This window comes from Trifolium pratense, linkage group LG4 (assembly GCF_020283565.1).
Source record: "Trifolium pratense cultivar HEN17-A07 linkage group LG4, ARS_RC_1.1, whole genome shotgun sequence".
NCBI lineage: Eukaryota > Viridiplantae > Streptophyta > Magnoliopsida > Fabales > Fabaceae > Trifolium > Trifolium pratense.
This window is the reverse complement of record NC_060062.1, coordinates 8,662,424-8,684,844: the sequence shown is the minus strand read 5'-3', so window position 1 is coordinate 8,684,844 and position 22,421 is coordinate 8,662,424. Positions and strand designations below refer to the sequence as shown.

Genomic DNA, 22,421 nt, shown 5'->3' with positions numbered 1-22,421 from the left:
GCACAAGGTGGCCACTCCATACCATCCTCAGACAAGTGGACAAGTTGAAGTATCTAACCGGCAATTGAAACAAATTCTGGAGAAAACGGTTTCTACTTCAAGGAAAGACTGGTCAATGAAGCTTAATGATACACTTTGGGCTTATAGAACCGCGTTCAAGACACACTTGGGGTTCTCTCCGTACCAACTAGTTTATGGCAAATCATGTCACCTACCGGTTGAGCTAGAACACAAGGCATATTGGGCTGTGAAATTTTTAAATTTTGATGCAGGTCTTGCGGGTGAGAAAAGATTGCTTAAGCTGAACGAACTTGAAGAATGGCGGATGCAAGCATATGAAAATGCCGTGATTTTTAAAGCAAGGACAAAGAAGTATCATGATAAAGGGTTGGTAAGAAAGGAGTTTAAGAAAGGACAGCAAGTCTTGTTGTTCAATTCTCGTTTAAGGTTATTCCCGGGTAAGCTGATGTCTCGGTGGTCTAGTCCGTTTGTCATTAAGGAAGTTTTTTCGCACGGGGCTGTGGAAATTTTTACACCAGGAGAGGAGGAGAAATCTTTCAAAGTAAATGGACAAAGACTCAAGTTTTATAAGGGAGGAGATTTTAATCGCCACAAGGTGGCAGTACTTTTCGAAGACCCTTGAGGTTTCGAGACCGTCAAGCTAATGACGCTAAAAGTAGCGCTGCTTGGGAGGCAACCCAAGGTTTTATTTAACCGTAATAGTTTTTCTTTTGATTTTTTGTGTTTTGCAGGTCAAATTGAAAAAAAGAGGAGTGTGAAAAGTGTACAACCAGGAAATTACGTTTGGGGCGGAAAAAATGGAGCCTGGGGCGTAAAAAAATTCTGGAAAATGTTGGTTGCTCTCTGTGTGCCGTTTGGGGCGTAAAAGTGCCGTTTGGGGCGGAAAAGTTTGAAGAAAAAAAAAACATTGCTCTCTGTTTTGCCGTTTGGGGCGGAAATGTTGGTGTTTGGGGCGTAAAAAAATACTGAAGAAAGTGACTGTCACTTATTTTTCCGTTTGGGGCGGAAGGTTTTCCGCCTGGGGCGTAAACAATTCTGAAAAATGTTGGTTGCCCTCTGTTTTGCCGTTTGGGGCGTAAGAAGTGCCGTTTGGGGCGGAAAAGTCACGTTTTAGGCGTAAACACATGAAACCCTCATTCTTTCTCTCAAACTTCATCTTCTTCAACAAACCTTATCCTTTCTCTCAAACTTCATCTCCTTCCTCACACAAATTCTCCATTAACCACCATCCAAACCTTCAAACCAAACACAAATCCTTCATTAAAACAACAACCACAACAAATTCACCCATTATCTTTCACCAATTTCATCCTCAAATCTCAAACCCCTCTTGAACCTAAACCTCCCAAATCCTTCAAACTCCATTAAAACAACAACCTCTCTCACACCCATAACACCAAACCCACGAAAATTCTTCCATCCAACTCTATTCTTCAAAACCCATCATCAACAACAACCAATTCTTCAAATTTTTCCAAAAACCAAAATCAAAAACCCTTCAAAACCCTACACGAAAATTCACCCAAAAACCACCATAAATCTTCATCTTTTCCATCAATCACCCTTCTCAATCTTTACCTTTCTCACCATGAAGAACATATTCAAAAAATCCTCAAAGGATAAAGAAGTTGAAGTTGGGTCTTCAAAATCAAGGTCAAAAGTGGTGAAGAAAAGGAGAGTAGTCCGAACTCCTACACCGTCACCTTCACCTTCTCCTCCACCATCACCGCCTAGAGAGCAATCACCACCTCCTCCAACGCCGGTTGTGACTGAAATTCCTCGGTCACGTTTTGTTCGTCCAACGGCCTACAATCGGTACCAGACTCTCAAAAGTAAGGACTTCAAACCTGAAAAGCGTCTCACGGATGAAGTGCTAGCATTTCCCTTAATTGAAGCAGAATTCCGCAACAGGCATTGGTATGAGTTTAATTTCTGTCTTCGGTCTGGAAATCGTACTTTAGCATTAGAATTTTTGAGTAATGCATGGCGAGTGAAAAATTCGTCACCACGGATTGCTAAAGTACGCGGGGTAGATGTAGACTACTCCCCGGAAACTATAAATAGGATATTTCATTTTAATGTTCCTGAATTCTGTGTTCTGAATCATCGACGTGAGAATAGGGCAACCATGGCATCAGATAAGCGTGAGGCTTTAAAATCTCAGCTGACTGTACCCGGAAGTGTGTGGGTGAGACCATCAAGACAGCTCCCACCCCAGCGGTTTAAAACCGCTCAATTGTTGGATTTTCCACGGATTTGGGCTGAATTTTGGATAAATAACGTGGAGCCAAGTGGGAACAATTCTGAGATTCCTATGGATGTAGGGCTAGCACTTCAAGCTATTTTGTTAGGTGAAGACATCGATTTGGGCACAATTCTGAGTGATGATTTGTCTGCAATTATCCAGAAAGATCCCGGGTCATATAGTCTAACACATCTCTGTTTGATCACTAAACTGTGTCTGGATCAAAATGTTGCTACTTTTGATGATGATCAAATGGAAGAGCCTAGAAAAGTCACTACGGCTTTTGTGAGAGATGTGAGAAGAAAAACTTTCGGGAAGACATTCATTCCATTTGCTGATGTGGATGATGTGATGGATTATACGGTTGAGGGAGGAGGCGAAGAAAGGGAGGAGAATGTTGAAAATATGATGCATCATGACATACCACAAGGTCCGGAAATGGAGAGTTTTCCAGCTCCGCAATTTGATGTGAATGTTCTTGCTGACATGGTGTGGAAAATGGACATGAGCACTCAACAGGGCATTGATATGGCGGACCACTATGACACTTCATCCGCCTTATGGCAAGCATCCATGCGTTACCGGGAGCAAGTCCCGGCATATTTCTATCCGAGATATCCAACAATGCATGAATTTGATGAAGCTCACAATCAAAGAGTTAGGAGCATGGCGGCTACACATGAAATGAACCGTGCTACCTACATTCGCCAAAGGAGGGCAGCTGGCCTTCCAGATGAAGGAGGGTCCTCATCAATGCAATTTCCTGGAAATCTGCCTCGTTTTGATCATGATCACAACATGCCCGAGCAGGATTGAGGTTTTGTGCCATTCACCTTTACTGTCCTTCTCCTCTATAGATTCTTTTTGGCCTGTGTATTATGATTCCTTTGTTTAATTTGTTGCATGCTTGATGTTGGTCTATAATAAGTACTTGAGCTAGTCGTTTTGTTTTCTTTGAATGTTTTAGTCTTTTTGAAAACCTCACACTATTGAAATTTGTTTGGCTATCATCTTAGATTCAAAATTGTTGACCAAATGTGTGATATGAATTTGTGATGTTTTTGATTGTTTCGGATGCATCATAGTGATGATTTAGGCAAGGCTTAGGGACTCTCACAAATATTGACCATAGTTTAATTCAGCAAAAACTGTGAGATTTTGAGCCCAAACACTGATTTCTTTTGTTGATTATGAGAATTCCACACTTAGCTATGTCTCTAGAATTTGCGCATGTTCTCTTTAATTGATTTATTGTTGTGATGTACACACGAGGCAAGTTGTTTGGTACCTTGAGCCTGTTCTAGCCACCCTTATCATTGCTTATCCATTGTTTAACCCCTTTTGAGCCTAAAGAAAAAATGTTTTGTTTGTATCTGACCCAAGTTATCAAAATATTATAAATAAAAAAAAAAAAAAAAAAATGATTTTCTTGGAGAATTAGATACCTTTAGTGGTTTTTGCACAATGCATTACACTAAGTTTGGGGTTGCTTTTGGAACTAGCAACAACTTAAGTTTGGGGTGGATATACTATACTAGAGAACTAAAAAATCATGAAAGAAAAAATTCCAAATTATGAAAGAAAAAAAAGTCAAAAGTTCACCAAGAAAAGAAGTATCGAAAAAAAAAAAAAAAAAAAAATAATCATGGTGATCTTCTTGAAAACAAAAAGGAATTTTGTGAAAGAAAATTGTTCTCTAAGTATAAATTCTTACAAAGTAGGGTGGGGTGTTGTATCTATTCGACTCAGTGGTATCTAATTTCAAGTTTTTTTTTACTCACTTACCAGAAAAGCCACCATCCACCTTTTAACCAGGCCACGTTATAACCTTTAAAAGTCCTCTAATGTGTGTGCTCATGACAATGTGATTGATTTTTGAGAATGTCTGCAAATTTATAGTAGTCTAGTTATGATGTGTTGATTGAGTGATTATATAACCCTTAAACAGGAGAGTCGGTGAGGGTGTGAAGAAATTAAGTATGGTCAATCTTTGTTTGATGCTCTTTGTGTTGCCTAAATTTGAAACTGTGTGTACTTGAATCATGACGAAATTGATCATTGAAATATCATGCAAATTACGTCTAACTTGATTGGGTTTGAGTTTGTTTAGCCAGATAAATCGAGGTAGTGTTTTGTTTTCCTGGAGATTGAGATATTCCTTGAGGACAAGGAAAAGTTCAAGTTTGGGGTTGTGATGACATTAGTCATTACATGGAAATAAAGACCATTTTCAAGTGATTTTAGAGGTTTTTGACTTAAATCATGAAGAATAAGACATTGATTTGAAGCCACATGCGAAGGAAGATAGCAGATAAAAATTGGTGGAAATTGAAGCACTTTTACGCCTGGGGCGGAAGTTTTTCCGCCTGGGGCGGAAATTTCACTGAAGAACCAAGATTGCTCTCTGTTTTGCCGTTTCAGGCGAAATTTCTTGTGCCTGAAACGTAATTCTTTACGCCTGGGGCGGAAATTCTGTGCCTCAGGCGGAAAACGTTATTTTTGATCAGTTTTATAAAAGGGAAACATCAGATCTGGATCATTATCGAATTTTTACGCGAAAGAACAGCATTTGGAGCGATTTTGGAGGATCAAGAGCGACCAAGCAAGGATTCAAGTGTGGAAACACATCAAGATTCTTCTTGTAATGATGCTTTCTTTCATTTTAATTGATGTAATTTCTGAATTTGCAATGTCTAGCTAAATTCTCATGATTGGTCCTTAGGTGATTCTAATTACTTTTGATCTTGAACTATGTGATTGTCATATGATATGATTAATGAATTACGAAGTTAGTTTCTATTGATTGTTCTTTGTGCTTAATGCTTTGTATGAATTCGCGACTTATATGATGATTGCAATGATTTGTTTTACTATGACGATAGGAATAAATCATCGATCTAGGAACGATTAATCAATTAACTTTCACTTAAGACATTTCGGATTGTTAATTGAGATTAAAAGATTAAAGTTTTTCTTCCTCACATGATCATAGGTCTTACTAAGACATTAGGGATTGATGATCATGAGAGAGGATTATGTTACCAAGACATTGGGCATAATCAATTTTGTTTTGATCAAATCATGAAACTAATTCGACTAATTCGTTATCATACATGAAATTACCAAGAGAAATAGTAATTAGATGACCCAAAAAGGACCAATCGCTTTTCTTACATCAATCTAAACACCAAAGCAATTCCAAAGTTTAAAAATTTGAACTTGAAACCAAACAAGAACCCCCTTTTACAATTTATGTCAATTTACATGAGTATGTCTTCAATTTACAATTGATTTACAACAATCCCTGCGGAAAGAACGATTTTATTATACTACTTGACGACGATTTAGTACACTTGCTAAATTTTCCATCAAAAATCGTACCCGTCCCTAGGCAACATAATATCAAAAGAACTCCTAAAGCATGGATTACGAGGTTGCAACGACGCTTGAAAAACAACATTCACTGAAGCATTTTCAATCAACGATCTTCTCTAACTTCTACTTAAGCATGGATTCTGAAACCATTGATTTGGATCAAAAGATTCATATGATACCTTATTAGAAATCTCAGCTATCAAAGAGAGGGAAAAGTACTCTAGAATATTTATACTTAGTTGATTAAAAAAAAACTATTCATCGTACAAGTACACAATAAGAGAGGAATAAAAAAAACTATTATTTTATAAGAGAGGAATAAAAAGAACTATATTCATGGTAGAAGTACGCAATATTTTTATTCAGAAAATTCAATAAGAGAGGAATAAAAAAAACTATTATTTTATAAGAGAGGAATAAAAAGAACTATATTCATGGTAGAAGTACACAATATTTTTATTCAGAAAATTCAACATAATTTGGGTGCTTACCCATAAGAACAATACAATACAACTTAGTGCATGACATACACATGCGTAACCACATGCGTAACCACATGCATTGTATCACTATCAAAGAAACCTAAAGTCAAACCTTTCTAACCATAGGTAATGAAAAAACAAAGACTTCAACATTGTAAATTATTCACAGAATATGACACAAAATACAAATTCCAGTATTTTTTTTTTAAACTACCATGATATATATACAAAGTTTTTCACCGTTATAATAATGTCTATAATCTTTGTCGAAAAACTTGTAGAACTTATAAGATAGATTCTTCTCTTCCAATCAGTATGTATTGATATGATATCAAATCAATTTTACAAATATTCATCATGAACTGCATACATTAGTTGGACACGACCTCCATGAACTCAGGGTCATTTCCCATTGCCTCCAAAATTTTGTAAGGAAGACACACTTGAAGATTGATACTACCTTCTTCTATTCCAGAAAATGCACTAACAAATCCATTTATGTTATTGCCACTTCGAACTGCCACAGGCTTTCCCCAACCAAAATCATTGCCATAAACATCAAACCATGGGGAGCTGGTAGTGGCCAAGAAATCTTTATTGATCATGCTAGCAGATGTAATAAAGCTTGGATTTTTCAACCAAGACTCATAATGATTCTTTAATTTCTCATTAGAGTGTGAAGCAATCAACTTGTTCATCTCCCAAGCACCTTTACCAAGCCCACCTTCCTTCAATAAATCCCCGGCTTTCATTTTAACCCCACAACCTATAATCGCGTTTCCAAAATAATCTTCTGGCAATTGTGGATCAATCCTTTGTCTAACTCCTATCACGAACATATTGTAGACTTCTTCTTGTGGATCAAGATGTTTGGAACGGATCACAGAGCGCCAAAGGTGAGTTAAAACCGCTTGTAGTGAAGAAATTTTTATGGTATCATTAATTTCTGCGTTGACTTTCGATTTCAGTTGCTCAATTTTTTCCTTTGTGAAGCGAAATATTCTTTCTGATAGACAGAGTTTTTCGTTATCAGATGACGAAAAACTCAATCTATCAGAGTGATTTTGTGGCTCTATAGTGAAAGGAAATCGTATGGGCCTTTGTATACCATTCGGAAACCAACGCTCTAACGTTGGAGGTTTAGATATTTGATGATGACAACATCCACGTGAGATTTCAGCCCAAGAATTAATGAAATTCCACGTGGAGTTTCCATCACCGACCACATGGTTGAACGTGCAGCCAATGAAGATACCATCAACTAACTCCGTGACTTGAACCGCCAACAATGGATTTGATGTGCCTTCGTAGTTTCTAACTCCGATAAAAGGAAAAAACGAACGGACAACTGAAGGAACATAGGTGGATTCTAGGATGTCAGCAACACAAGTATTCTTTGATGCGGCATGAATAAAGGTTACACCTGCATTGTTGCATGTAATGGAACACGAGACGGTGTTGTCTTTGTGTTCCGTTATTTTAAGACGGCCGGCAAGAGGTTGGAAAAAGGAAAGGGCAGAGGTTAGAGAGTGTCTCAGCCGTTGGATTTGGTCAGATGCTAGAGGATGGTGATAAAGAAGACCCCTTTTGTTGGTTGAAGCAAGTAGAAACTGAAGATCCCATGGAGTTAAATCAATTTTTTGATTACTTGATTTTAGTGCTTTGATTGTATTGGCGGAGAGGACTTGAAATGCACCCATATATTTATTTACTTTATATAAGTTATAGTGTATACATCTAGACTCTCGGATGACCATATATATAGTTGTGGCTGTGTGCTTTATTTCTTTATATAAATTTAGAGTCAAGGCCTCAAGGGTAATATTTCAATTTAAGATAGAGAAAATTTTAGAGTTCGAGTATTTATTTATTTTCAATTTTTTTTAATTGAATTTATGTTTATATCTCTTTAAAGATATGTCATTTTATTATTAGACTAAACTTGAGAATTTTCTAAGAATGTTTAGATGAAATGAAACCGTCTCTGAGTTATGTGCATATGATATCTGGTAAAGAGTTACTCTATAAACTAAGAAGTTTTAGTTTTCATATTATGGCTGCTAAACTTGTTTTTTGTTGTTGAAATATGGCTGCGAAACTTTGTATAATTCATTGGCCGATTATATAAATTGCTAAACATTTGACATTGGCCAACTGTAACATCACATCGTATGATTAATCAAATGTCAATATTTAACATTTGACGTCAAATAAAAACATTTGATACTTGATTAATTTGACATTTTTCCGTTCAAATAAAAACATTTGACTAATTAAAATAGTACTTGATAATTGGTATACATTTTACTAAAAGAAATTGAGACAAAAAAACTTAGTATACAACAAGCTAGTAATATGAAAAAGAATAAAGAATATTGCGGAAACCATTTTAATGTGTTATTTTAACAAATTGCACTATTTCATACAACAGCCTTTCAAATTACACTCAAATTGTAAAAAAGAGTAAGTACTAACGTCTCTTTCAAGTTAAACTGAAAATAATCAAAGAAACAAACATTAGAAACACCAACCATGAACCAAATACACAGACAACAAAAACCAATCGACAAACACGCGTTGACCAAAAAGGATGACTATGGTGGCATAGAATTGCACGTTGAAACTTTACAATGCATAGTATAAGTTTAGTTTTTACAAATTGTTAGGAAAATTCTAAACAGTCCCCCTTGGAGGCAGTGGCGAGTATACCGCCGGGCATGCCTGACACGTACCTGGGCTGCCCTTCTTATATATATGGGTTATGCTAACCGGTGCCCCCGGGGCACTGGTTAAGGAAACCAAAAAAGAAAATTTTTAAATTGAAAATAACACTTTTTAGAATTTTGAGACGTTGACTGCACAAAGTTCAATGTTATATTACTATATTTGCCTCCTTAAACAGTGCCCCGGGGCACTGTTTAGCATTTTCCTATATATATATATATATATATATATATATATATATATATATAGGCTTAATTAATAAAATGGTCCTTAAAGACATTTTTGGTTTCAGATTGGTCCCTTAAAGAAAAAAAGATCCAAATAGGTTCCTTAAAGAAAAAAAGTCCGAATAGGTCCCTTAAAGACATCTCCGTTAATCAGTTTGGTCCCTAAAAAGAGGTCTAAATAGGACCAAACTGATTAACGGATATGTCTTTAAGGGACCTATTCGGACCTTTTTTTCTTTAAGGGACCTATTTAGACCTTTTTTTCTTTAAGGGACCAATATGAAACCAAAAATGTCTTTAAGGAACCATTTTATTAATTAAGCCTTATATATATATATATATATATATATTTTTTTTTTTTTTTTTTTTTTTAAATGAAAACAAAAACAGAAAAAGGAAGAGTTAGAATTTGCTTTCTCTTTCTCGATCCCTCTCTCTCAAAATCGCTGTTCCTCTCTCACCCACCGCCACCGGCCGCCGCTCTCAATCCCTCTCTCACTGCTCTCAATCTCTCTCCCTCACCTCGCCGTAACGCCGTTCAATCTTCCGCGCAGCCGCACCACTGCTCAGCTCACCGCGCCGCACCACACCGCACCGCACTCACTCTTTCTCTTCGTCTCGTTTCAGGTAAGCAAACTAACATACTGCAATTAATTTTTAACAACCTAACCTTCTCAATCTAGAATCTTTGTTTGATGATTTGGTGTTGTTTTGAATTTTAAATTTATTAAGCTGTTTTGATTGTTAAGTGATTATATAAATAAGCTGTTTTGGTTATATAAATAAGTAGTTTTGGTTGGTTCTGCAATAGTGTTTTTGTTCTAAAATAGTGAGAATGAAGGGTTTTTGTTCTAAAAACTATTTGATTTCATGATGCCTCTTGTTGTAAACTAACTTGGTGATTTTCTACTTTGTGATATTATTGTCATCGTAACTGCAACTAAAACTTTGTTTAATTGTGGACATTTGTGTTGTGTTCACTTTGATGGATCAAAATCACCTTTGTTGATGAAGCACTTTCTTTCTTTTATAAGCTGATGACAAACCTTGTATTCTTGATCTCAGTTTGATCTTATACACAATATTAAATAAGAATAAGATAGTCTTGTGATATTTGTATTCAGTTTGAAATGTAGTCTCGTTGATCAGATATCAGTTTCTTTCTCACAGTTGTTTGTTATGGATTTCTTTCATTAGGGGAAATTACATTATATTATGTTGATTTCATAATTGACCAAGCCTTACAATAGGCATACTACAAGTGTATATTGTGAAGAATATTTTCTTTTGCATAAAAAGAGAAGTACTAATGTAATTTAAATATGTTTTTGAATTGCAGAAACAACTTTGTCTTTTAAATATTATTGTATCTAGAAATTTGGTTGATAAAATTCCCTCCAAAATTTTGCCTAGGCTCTCTAATATTACTGGAATCGCCACTGGTTAAGCAATTAAAAATAGAAATTCTGACTCGAAATGCGTGCATTCAATACCTCAAAAGTATAAAAAGTTATTTTTTGAATATTTTTTTTTTGGTATGCTTAACAAGTGCACCGAGTGCACTATTTAGCATGACCATTTTATACTTGAATAATTCAATTCATCTTCGTGTATATATATATATAGTCACAATATAATGATATTGAATATCAGGATTGATCTTGTAGCTATACAAAGAGACTCAAGGAACACAACCTCTTGAGTTTTGAGTCCATAAAAGTGATTAAGGGTTCGATTACTGACCAATTAACCGATAAGCCACTAGATTTGGTAATTATTTGAGTAGTATGATAGAGATTATGAATTCGATCTTCAATTTCATTATACACAAAAAAAATCAATTGAATTTTTTTTTTTTTTTACTTTAAAAAAAACTATTTTTAAGTATCCACAAATTTGTCACAAAATTTAGTCACCCCACCTTTTTTTTAAGTCACTCCACCTAAATAGCGGTAAAAACTTCAACCACGAGATCGATCGAACTGTCAAGATTGAGAGAAGGAGAGAGATGGAGACAGTTGGGGAAGGAGAGAATCCGGATCCCAATATCTAATGACTTTGTTAACCCTTTTTTTTCCTTAAAAAAAAACCCTTATTCTTTTAACAGGACGCCACCACTCACTTCTACTTCAAGAATTTGGTTTCTCCAAACTATAAAACCTCAGAAAATTCTACACACCCATCGAGCGAGAGAGAAATGACTCTTTCTCTGAGGTATCGCCGTGTAAAAGAAATCTCACGGTGGTTTCTACAACCACTTCTCTACTACTCAGGTCTCTTCTCAATTACTTCATCTTCATCTTTTCATAATGTTTAATTTAGTTTCTTCAACTAATTTTAATTTCATTTTAATATTATTTTTTTTAGGTCATTGTTATCAGCAATATGGTAATGGTTTAAGCTCAGTGCCATTTTCTCCTAAATCAATTGCTAATGAGGGTTTAGTGAGAGGTTTTCATCAACATAGGTAATTGCTTTTTCAAATTTCAATTTTTGTTCCCTTTATTCGGTGTGGTGGTGTTTGTTTAGTTCTTTTCAACTTTATTAGCTCGATTGCATTGCAAAACAAATCACAACCAATCATATGTGTGAATTTAGAAGTGTTTATGAACTTATGATTATACATCCATTACCGATAGATTGAGGGTCCGTTTGTTACGGATTAAAAAAATAGTGATTTTGATGCAAAATAATTTAGAGATTTTTAGAAAAGTTGAATTAATTTGTGTTTGTTTATTATAATAAAAATCACTTTTTTTAAATAAAATAATTTTTAGTTTGTTTGGATACAACTTATAAAAGTGATTTTTTTAATTACAAATAACTTTCTTCTTTTAACATTTCTTTTCTCTCTCCTCTAAAAAATATCTATTATTTTATAAGCTACTCTTAGTAGCTTCTCATTTTTAGTTGTTTTCTGATTATTTTTAGCTTCTGATTATTTTAAAAATCTGTAACAAATAGATGCGAAACAATTAAAAGTGATTATTTTTATAAAAAAGTGATTTTTTTTCTTCTAAAATAAGCTATAACAAACGGCCTCTGACATTGTAGAAACTAGAAAAACATTTATACTTATAGCATATATGAATTAAATGTTACTAACCTTTTAGTCATTTAAATATACCATTTTGATATTAATCACTGGAAATTGGAACTATCTAGGATTGATTCCAACATAGATTGAATATTGCAGGGATTAAAACCAAAAATCAAAGACTAAAAGAAAATTTTCTATGTTTAACAGATCATAACTGGGAAGAATTTATTTAGGGACTAAGGTGAAAAAATGTTTATTATAGGGATTAAAAATTTACAGAAGGTTATTAAATTTAGAATTTAGAATTCTTGGTGTTTATGATTTTCTTGCTTTGTTAGGTTTCCTGACTTCTGATTGACAGTCATATTCAGGTTCTCGACATTGGCCGATGTATCAAATAAACATGCTCCTGAAGTTGATTTTTTGTCTTTCTTAAAATCTTCGTTGGATGAACTTGAAGGTATCGGTTTTGCTTATCTATTTGTGTTTTGATTATATGATCTTAAAGACAAGTTCAGTTCATTTTATTTTTGATCCAAGCATTTTATTTTTATTCTTGTGAAGTGACATAAATAACTTGCAAATTTTATACTTTTTCATAGTGTTGCCAAATAGAAGCGCTATAGCATAGCAAAACTTGAATCAACTGCTATTGTCTCTTGATATGTGATTTATTACAAATTGTTGTCAAATAATGGTGCTATATGGCTGTAGCGTGGCAGATTTGAACAGACCTCTATTTTTCGCAATCTGTGATTGGCACTACTTTTTCAGTTTTAATGGGATTAATTATATGCTCAGCTACAGTTCTATGTTTTTAATTGTATGAAACATTTTTTTGTTACATTTCACATGGGTCCAATTCTAAGACACATTGGTTACTGCATTTGGGATTTAATGAATTGAACATTCCATCATCTGTACTTTTCGTTTATTAAATATTAAATAATTACTTCTTTATTTGAAATTTCAGGACCCCATCATTACTGGTTAAACAGATCTGTTAAAAATAAACAATTTTTTGGAATTCATAGCATTCACGGCATTCATGGAACATTTTTGGTTCTTGCTGCAAGAAACTTCGAATGTGGCATTATATTTCAAAAGTTGAAGGCAATTCAGGAGAGGTATAGGAAGGTTATTATTTCCATTCCTCCTAACCTTGATACAAGTAGGGATGAACTTTTCGTAATAATAATATTAATAAAATATTTTGGTTGCAGGTTCCCTCATATTACTGTTATGGGCATTACATTAACTGATTCTTCCGATCGTGGGAACCTAATCCAGTTACTGATGACTGAAAATATCACGTTCCCTATTTTGTTGTCTCAGCGAACATTCCCTCAGGTGTGGTAAAATCCGTTGTTTAGTTTTTGAAGATATGGCGTTGTTTGATTTGTTCAATATATCCAACCCTACCTAGTAGTTGTTGTTGTAGCTTTTGATATACATTAATATTTGTTCCATGAAGAGACTAATATATCTTCCACGACGAATTTTCGCTGTTAATAGTTTGCTAAATTTCCCCGTCCCTAAATTTCCCCGTCCCTACTATATGGTCATATGGAACAGAAGCAGAATCACAAAATAAAGGAGATAAGAATAAGCCCTGATATTGATGATCAGTAAAACACCTGTGGCATATAAGTTAAGAGAACTTTATTACAGAAAACTTCTTAGACCAAGTTTGTTGAAAGAAACTTGAGATATTTGATAAGTACAAGATGAAATGGTACTGAATATGCTTCAGTGATTAGATCACTCAGCATAATGTTAATTTATATACATTAAGATTACAAGGCTAATAAATTATAGAATACAGTTTACAAGAGGAATAATTAGTGCTAACTCAATTTCAGAAAATGCATTGAATCTACTTTACCATACAATGAATCTTAGCTAAGTGGATCATTGATGAACATTAATTGCAAATATATTTCTAGCAAGACTCTTAAGAATTTAATTTATAGGAGTTAGTCTCTGACGTGGTGCTAAAGCCTCTAAGATGTGTTGGTGACGAGTTTGATCCTTGTCATCCCCATTCTTCTAAATAAAAAAGAATTTCAACACAAGGTAGAGTTGGCTCGTGTTTTGTTCATGCTCCAAGTCAAAAAGGTCCTTATATGAAAGGCATATTAGATATAATAGCAATCATGAGCCTTTGTTTAAAATTTAAATAACTGAAGTTTCTACTTGGATAATTGGTTTGGTCCATAACTGTTTTCTTGTAGGTACTCCCTGTCTTATTTCTTGGCTATCTATTTTTGAATATATATTTGGTTTTATTGGTTACATTTTATTTACTATAATTCTTTTGGTATGTATAGATAGAGAAAGGTGATTTCTACATACTATTTAATAGTTTCAAGAGCCCAATAATTTGTCATGAGAAGGATGTCAGTCTTGAAATTCTATGTCAAGGTAATGGCACATTTCAACATTTAGAGAATGTGTCACTTGAATGTTTTTCATGTTTTTTGACTTTGGCATCAAATGTAGCTATTCAGGGGTTACAGAAGCAACCAAGTGAGGATTCTAAGTTGCTCAATGTCTTGAGATCTACATCTTGGAAGCAGGATCTTATCACCAAGGATCAATATATTTGTTCTCCTCTACAGAATTTACTTCTAAATTACCCAGGTAACAACCAAAAGGTCGATTGACATTTTTTCCTGTATATCTTCCTCCTCCCAATTAGAAATACATATTTGTGAATGTAAAGTGTCTATCTCTATCCGACCCATTGATGTGGATTGAATCAAATTAAATGTAAATAATGAACAGCTGTTTATGTTTTTGTGAAGCATAATGGTTTTGGGAAAGCAAGCATGAAATTCAGTAGGATATACATTATGCTTAAATCCTCCCCCCCAAACATAATAAAATAAGTTTTTGGTGGAGTTGGTCTAATAATCAAAGTAAACTTGGTCTAATTCGATAACATTGAAAATGGCTGCAATCATGAGATACTACTATACAAAACCACATTGCCACACTCTCTGTATTGTTTTTCCTGGTGCAACTATTTGATGCCTTTGGTTCAGAGCCAAGTTATCCATCTTCAAGGGTACTCTTTGCCTGTAAACTTATGTTTTTTGATGAGGTTATGTTTATGTTTATCTTCAAGGGTATTCTTTGATTTTTTCACCATTAGCTACAAATAATGGAAGATGCCCTAGTATGTATACAGTTTTTATGTAGCATTAGATGTTACGGATCCATTGCTGATTATTGCTCTTTTTAGGAACTGATTCCGCTAGGTGCTTCCCAAAACCCCATTGCATTGCAGTTTTTAGTAGCATTTGTAGCACCACCATTAGCTGAAGAAGTCTTATTCTTTTACAATTTTGAACTTTTTGTTATTTCATCCTTAAATAAATAGCTCTTTATTTCCTTCAACTTATAGCTGTTATTTTTTTGGACTATTTGGCCATTTCACCCTAAAATTCCAAATGACAATAAAATTAGGCTCTCATTTCTTGTTCTCTAAAACTGCTTCATCTCCCCCACCTTGTACCAGCTTTACGGCAGTCATATTGCTACCCACTAACTGCATTGACTACATAGATATAAATATATGTATGTGTAGACTGTTCAATTTTTTTGACACCTAGTTTTCCTCTAACCCTCTCCTAATTCTATTCAATTTTCATTGCCTTGACCAGTCATCCTTTCCTAATGTGGATATTCAAGTTATAGTCTCTTAGACTTCAAATATCATTTGTTTTAGCAAATTGAGAAATTAAATCACAAGATTTTTGATAGTAAATTATTAGGATATTTAAGAAATAATAAATTATATTTCATGGTCCTGGTTCTTTTTTAACTAATTTAATATTTCTATATCATTGTCCTATTTTATAGGTTGCGTCTCTGCAGATGAAAGTCATAACCGCCTCTTCATTTCTGATTGCAATCATCATAGGATTATTGTATGCGATGACAATGGGAAGATTATTAACTGTGTACGTATACTAATTATTATTCCAGATCCTTTATAAGTTATTAATTACTAATTGATTATTCCAGATCCTTTATAAATTATTAGCTTATTTTTCCATTCTGTCTAGTGATAGTAAGACTGACATGTCTTTGAACATCAATGTATATGCTCCATTTGTCTCCCTTATAATATACCGGTGTCATGCTGTGAACACCTCCCTCTAAAATGTAGGCGTGTTTAGGCAAAGGATAAATAAATGATAGATGATACTATTGTAGGTATATTGTAAAAGTTAAATACTGAACTAATTCTGGTTAAGTTAGTTAAGCTTGCACAGGTTGGGTAGAAAGGAAACTGTTATTAACAGCATTATTCAATCTGTATGAAAAGCAATTATTTCAATGTGATGTGATTTGGAGGCTACATTACTAGTGTGCTGTGAATTCATGTAGGTCTACTAAAAATACCGCCATAAATAAATATTTATCTTATGTCTAATAATGTAGTAATTTTAGGTCCGTGGATTAAATTAAATAATAAACAAAAGGTAATGCTATAGATATTTGGTTGTGACTTGAAGGAAAATTCAACTTAAAGAAAATATATTGAAACCAATGGAGTAAACAATGGTGAAATAGTAGTGTTTGGCTAAAACAATTTTGTTTATTATTGCTTTATATATTACACATTAAAAAATTAAATATATATTTGATTATTACCGGTAGGATCCCAATTGGACCTTAGAACCTTGATCCAGTACCTATACCAATTCAATATCCGGTTTGGTTTTTAATTACCTTTGCTTAGAAGTGTGTGACACCTATGTAACATTTTTGAATATTCGTGTTCCATTCTAATTAACTGCTGTGTTGCTGCCATATTGTTTGCTAATATTTATTTGAAGACATACACATTCTTTAGTTCATGTATTTTGAAGTGTCCTTTCTTTTGCACACTGTTGGACCTTTTTGACCTTGTATGCATCCTTATCATCATGATGAAATGAATTAACCTTTCTCTTCTTCAATTATTGTTATCTAGAGAAAATAATGAAACTAACACGTTACATTTATACTTTCATGTGTCTTCTTCAGATTGGCTCTTCCCCAGGATTTGAGGACGGTGATTTTGAATCTGCTAAATTAAGGCGTCCAGCTGGTTCTTATTACCATGCTACTGAAGATTGCTTATACTTTTTGGATTCAGAGGTATGTATATATTTTGATTTATACAATTATTATCATCAGATTTCTAGCCAACTTTGTCACATATGATGGGAATTTTATGTACATCCCTGTTTTCACACAATGCGCCATCTTGTCACAATTCCAGCAACATCTTGTTTGCGTTTTGGATCAGCAATGGTTGGCATCTTGGTCTTTCTCCATTGGTCCTTGCTTGTTTCTGATGACGAGTATCTTATGAATTTTTTGCTCTCCAAATTGTTTGCGACACTTCACTTTACTCCCGAGGATTTCCTCTGCAGCTTATGAATCTTGCTCAAGATTTCTTGTACCATAGCCTCTTTAATCGTAACACTAGCATGTATCCGTAACCATCATTCTGCTGCCTTTTCCCCTTTATGACCTCAGTCTTTGCAATATTTTCTCACGCTGTCCGCCCAGTATACCATTCTTAATCAAACCATGAAATTCTCTCCATATGAAGGAGCTTTGATACCAGACAATAGAAATCGGTTCTTATTACGGAAGAAAAATAGTGTTTATTGACAGAAAATTCAAGTACAATCTGGTAACCAAGAGACCTAAAACTATATACATCTTAATTTTTTTAATAATTTCATGGAAACCTCACTAAACATCGCATATTTTTATTTATAATCTATCATATTTCACTCTCTAACTAACTATTCACCTAGCTAAGGGAGTTACCTATCAGTTACCAAGCATATATATGGATATGCATTAGCAGAATTTATATCGTGAAAAAGAAACAATTCAAGATGGGGAGGAGGGGACTTTAGATATTTAATATTACGGAGTTTGAATTACTCTATGAACAAAAGGGCTCCTTTCTGTAAGTTTATGCCGGGTTTTCCCAGCTGAAGCTACTTTCTGAAGCTCTTCTAATTGTCTGTTCAATAATGTTTTGGGAAACCTTGATAATCTTTGTTTTTTCTATTTTGAGTTTGGAGTATTTTTCTAAGATGCTATGTTTAACTATATGAGGTTTCTTCATTTCCTGGAAACCCATATTTAAGCATTAGAGAGGCGTGTAGATTTGCTGCTTCTGCATTCATGTTTTCTGACATCCAAAAGGGGGAATGACTTCAGTAAAAATTGTTCAATTATATATTTGATTTGAGATTTCTTTCTTTTTGTGGATTTATTTAGCAATTTTATAAACCTGTCCTTTGATAGAGTTATCCCTTATCATGTATTTTTTTTCTTTCTTTTTGTTAGAACCATGCTATTAGGAGAGCGGACATGGGAGCACGTTTAGTGGAAACTATTTATCCTATAAGCACTGTTAACAATGGAGGTGGTCGCATATGGAACTGGGTCAGGAGTAAGCTTGGTCTAGAAAGCCATGTGGAGACCATTGTAGAGGAAAAACCTGAAGTGCTCGATTCTAAATCATTATATTTCCCATGGCATCTGTTGAAATCAGATGATGACACTCTCTATATTATAGATCGCAGGTGAGTGATTCACTACTTTTAACATTTTTTGGTATATACCATTTACACCTAATCCCCCTTGCCCTACTCGGTTTTGATCTTGAGCTCAATTCAATGTACATGGTTCAAGTTGTGATTCTCACTCGTTGATACTTATCATCTGTACTTACAGGTTTCAAACTTTATGGACCATGGATTTCGGTTCAGGAAAAGTAGACGAAGTTTTTGAAGGTTTGATTTGTATTATTTGTATTGTCACATTAAAAAATCTCGTATCTTTCTTTAGCCATTGGATTTTTTGACATTTATTTATCATTTAAAACCAGGTTCTCCTAGAATTCTTAAGATCTGTGGACAGCTAATCGGACAAAATTTATCCATATTAGATAAGATTCCCTGTGACCAGTTTCAACAGAAAACTAATAATGTGTGTGTGCTGGATGGCCTCCCACATTCGGATCTTTTATCTTCATCTACAACCTTTCAAAATCACATGTTCATTTGCGATAAGGGTAATCCTTTTCTCCTTGGTCATCAATGTTCTCTTGTGTAGATGCAATTATATAAATTGTTCACTTCTATGTCTTACTAGATCGACAGAGGATTATGAAGGTCAATATTGAATCTGGCGTTTGTTTGGACTTCCAGTTATCTAATTTAGGGTCACTTGGTATTCCTTATTGGTTGACTTCCCCTGTGGATATATTTTATGCTGGGTAAGCTATTTCTCTTGAAGCTTTCTTGGTTCTTTTACTCCCAAACTCGTCATTTTTGTTTGTATACATTGTATGTTGAATATGTTTCTTTCAACCCATTCTAACTTTTCGATCATATTACTGATCTTAACAGTGGAAATGGACTTTCAGATACAGCAATCAATCATCTGCAACATTTTGATTTGCTACCAGGTCAGTTTATTACATTCTAAAACCGGGTATTTCTGAATTTAAACATTATTTTTTTTTGAAGAAGCTAAATTAGCCCACCCAAATTGGCACCAGAGAGAATCGAACCTCAGACCTCAAGAGAAGCACACTCCCAGGTCCCAAGCCAATACCAATAAACCAACCCAAGTGGGTGGTCTGAATTTAAACATTCTGAAATGCGTTGTGTGGGTGTGTCTCACTGGATTTGTTCATATATCAAGGATTATATGTTGCATGTACCGTTCTGAAATCTTTTAGATTCTCTGTTTAGTACATAATCATCAACAATAGTGTACTTCACCGCAAACTATTATTTCTCAAGTATCGTTTTTTATCTAGAACTTCTGTGCTATGTGTTACAGGCAAGATTGACATACAGTTGAGTGTGGATGTTCCTGCTGATATTGAGCTTGTAGAGCCATTGCAAGAATCCTGTATATGGCGTCAAGCAAGAGGTGCAGCTACTGAAATCTCTGGAATGGATGATCCAAACTCCATAGATAAGGTCCTTTTGCAAATGGAAACTTTCTTTAGTTAAGTAGTCTGGTTATTTATGCATTTGCACTCACTCCCGTTCTTGGTGTAGGTTGGTGTTGCACAACAGTGGTACAATGAATTGGATATTGTCGCCACTCTAAAACCTGAACTTGAAATTACTGAAGATGATAACCTGGATAAAAATATAGTTGTGGAAGATGATAAAATTCACATTAAAAGTAGTGTCTTCACTAGCCCAGGAACAAGTGAGGTATGTTTCTGATGGTATCTGAATTCTCCACTCGCACGACAATTTTCTTAAAATTCCCATTGAATAATTTCTTTACAAGTAAAAAACTTGTCTATTTTTCAGTTGAACCATTGTTCAATTCTCCATTGCTGCTTCATCTAAAAGTATCTATTCTTTTGGTAAAATGTATAATTTTGATTATCTTTGGTTGTTATTAGAGACGTGATTCAAAAATCATTCATGGGCCTTAAGTCCTTAACCTTTTCGGGGAGATGGTTCATGGAATTTCATCACAGCCTCCATGACCAAGTGGTGTAAACACTAAACCCTAGTTCATTAATGCTGGATAATGAACTTTAGTGTTGTTCATCCTCAATACGCTTAAGCCAAAGAGTGTCAATACTAAATACTATATTTTTCATTTGATGCAGGTTGTTATTTTTGCTGTACTGTATTGTAAACTTAAAAAAATTCCAAACTCAAATGATGGCAACCAGGAGAAATATGCAGCAAGGATTCTTGATTTTTTGAGCTCTAAGAGATCTGGTAAAAAAGAGAGAGATTCATGGAATGCATTTCTATTGCAATCTAAAGGTGATTTAAGAGACCTTATTTTCACGAAACCGCTACACGTCAGAGTAAGATTAAATACTTTTGAACATCCTAAGGCTGAAAATAATAGGGATTTTATCTTAACAGATTCTTCAATTAAGGTGAATGTTTTGCTCAATTGACAGTAGATTTTAGGAACACGGCTTCAAATTCTTTTTCTCATGTTCCAAGTTTTATTCATTTAACTGTATAATCAATTGGTATTTTGCAACTTATTGCTCCATTATTTCAAGAGTACTAGCTGAAACATATTTATCTTCACAAAAGATATTTCATTCATTTTAAAATTGATTTTTTTGGTTTTGGAATTTCAGTGCCAATTTGGTTGTTTGTATTCAATGTCTTGTGAAAGATGTGAAATGGTCTCTTTGTAATATTTGGAGACTTTGTTTGTGACAAGGTGTAATATTTGGAGATATACTGAACCTTTGTACATCCTAAATAAAATTCAATATCAAACCATTTATTTTTGATATTTTCTTTATTTAGTTGACTTTTTCTTCTAAGAGGAGTTTTGTATTGATATTTGATGCAAAATTTGTGGCACTTGAAGAGCAATAATCGACAATTTTGAAGTATCGATGCCCTCTTGCAATAGAGGACTCTTGTATACCACGTCCCTCGATCTTCAACATACTTAACTTCCGGTAATGCTTATACGGATTTTAAAGTATATGGATAGTGAGTAGTTATGTCGCAAACTCTTCAACTATCATGTTCACCTAATGATTGTCAAAATTTCACCACCTAACTTCATCTCGACACTCGGTTGGAAAATAATTATCCACGATTCCTATCGAAAATCCTTACAACTTTCAAGTAACTTTTTGTTGGGTAGTCCAATCATCAATCTAACTACTTTTTTTTTTTTGGTTTACAATGAGCTGAGAATCGAACCCGGAACTTATAGCGTAATATCCAAACCCCTCACCAATAGACCAAATCTAGTGACTTATCAATCGAACTACTTGTGCGCATGTTAGCAATACCGGTATTAAATTTTCAGTTCAGCCATGAAAGACGTGAGATGCGACTAACATGACTAGCTTAAAGTCTCTCAAACCGAGTTCTCATAATGTCACAAGGGCATAAATTGAGTGGGGAATTATTCGCAACTTTCTTTTCTCAAAATATGCTAGCTCCACATCTTTATTCCCCATTTCTGGAGGTATTTTTTCAACATCTCCTTAGATCACATAGTTTTGCGGGACACATCAATGTTAAAAATAATTATCAAATTTTTATTATTTTTAAATAAACTTGTAAAAAATTATAGTTTAATCATAAAACAAAAAAAGTAACATTATTATGAGTCTTGTGCCAACAATAAACACAATTCATATACAAGTGTAAAAATATAAATTAATATAATTAATATATAAAACACTTGAATATGCACAAATAAATACTCAATTACTGTATTTAATAAAATATTCGGGGACGAAATCTCAACAA

The 22,421-nt window shown here is 34.2% G+C and overlaps 2 protein-coding genes across 4 annotated transcripts; one reads left to right on the top strand and one right to left on the bottom strand.

Moving 5' to 3' along the window:
- Positions 1-6,081: 6,081 nt before the first annotated feature.
- LOC123923369 (protein ENHANCED PSEUDOMONAS SUSCEPTIBILITY 1-like) lies at positions 6,082-8,166 on the bottom strand. Its single transcript, XM_045976058.1, has one exon. The coding sequence runs from the start codon at positions 7,878-7,880 to the stop codon at positions 6,495-6,497; it is 1,386 nt and encodes a 461-aa protein (XP_045832014.1). The 5' UTR covers positions 7,881-8,166; the 3' UTR covers positions 6,082-6,494.
- Positions 8,167-9,423: 1,257 nt separating this feature from the next.
- On the top strand, positions 9,424-21,441 carry LOC123920050. Of its 3 annotated transcripts, none has more exons than XM_045972142.1 (18): positions 9,424-9,701; positions 11,182-11,347; positions 11,442-11,541; positions 12,486-12,574; positions 13,088-13,241; positions 13,338-13,464; positions 14,445-14,538; positions 14,617-14,757; positions 15,982-16,082; positions 17,155-17,268; positions 18,484-18,722; positions 18,874-18,932; positions 19,028-19,213; positions 19,294-19,417; positions 19,551-19,609; positions 19,990-20,132; positions 20,214-20,375; positions 20,786-21,441. In XM_045972142.1, exons 2-18 carry the CDS (start codon positions 11,272-11,274, stop codon positions 21,086-21,088), a joined length of 2,271 nt encoding a protein of 756 aa, XP_045828098.1. In that variant the 5' UTR covers positions 9,424-9,701; positions 11,182-11,271; the 3' UTR covers positions 21,089-21,441. The 3 variants fall into 3 exon arrangements, with proteins under 3 accessions (XP_045828098.1, XP_045828097.1, XP_045828096.1); XM_045972141.1 differs by having other exon boundaries at positions 10,414-11,347; XM_045972140.1 differs by having other exon boundaries at positions 13,088-13,464.
- Positions 21,442-22,421: the final 980 nt, after the last annotated feature.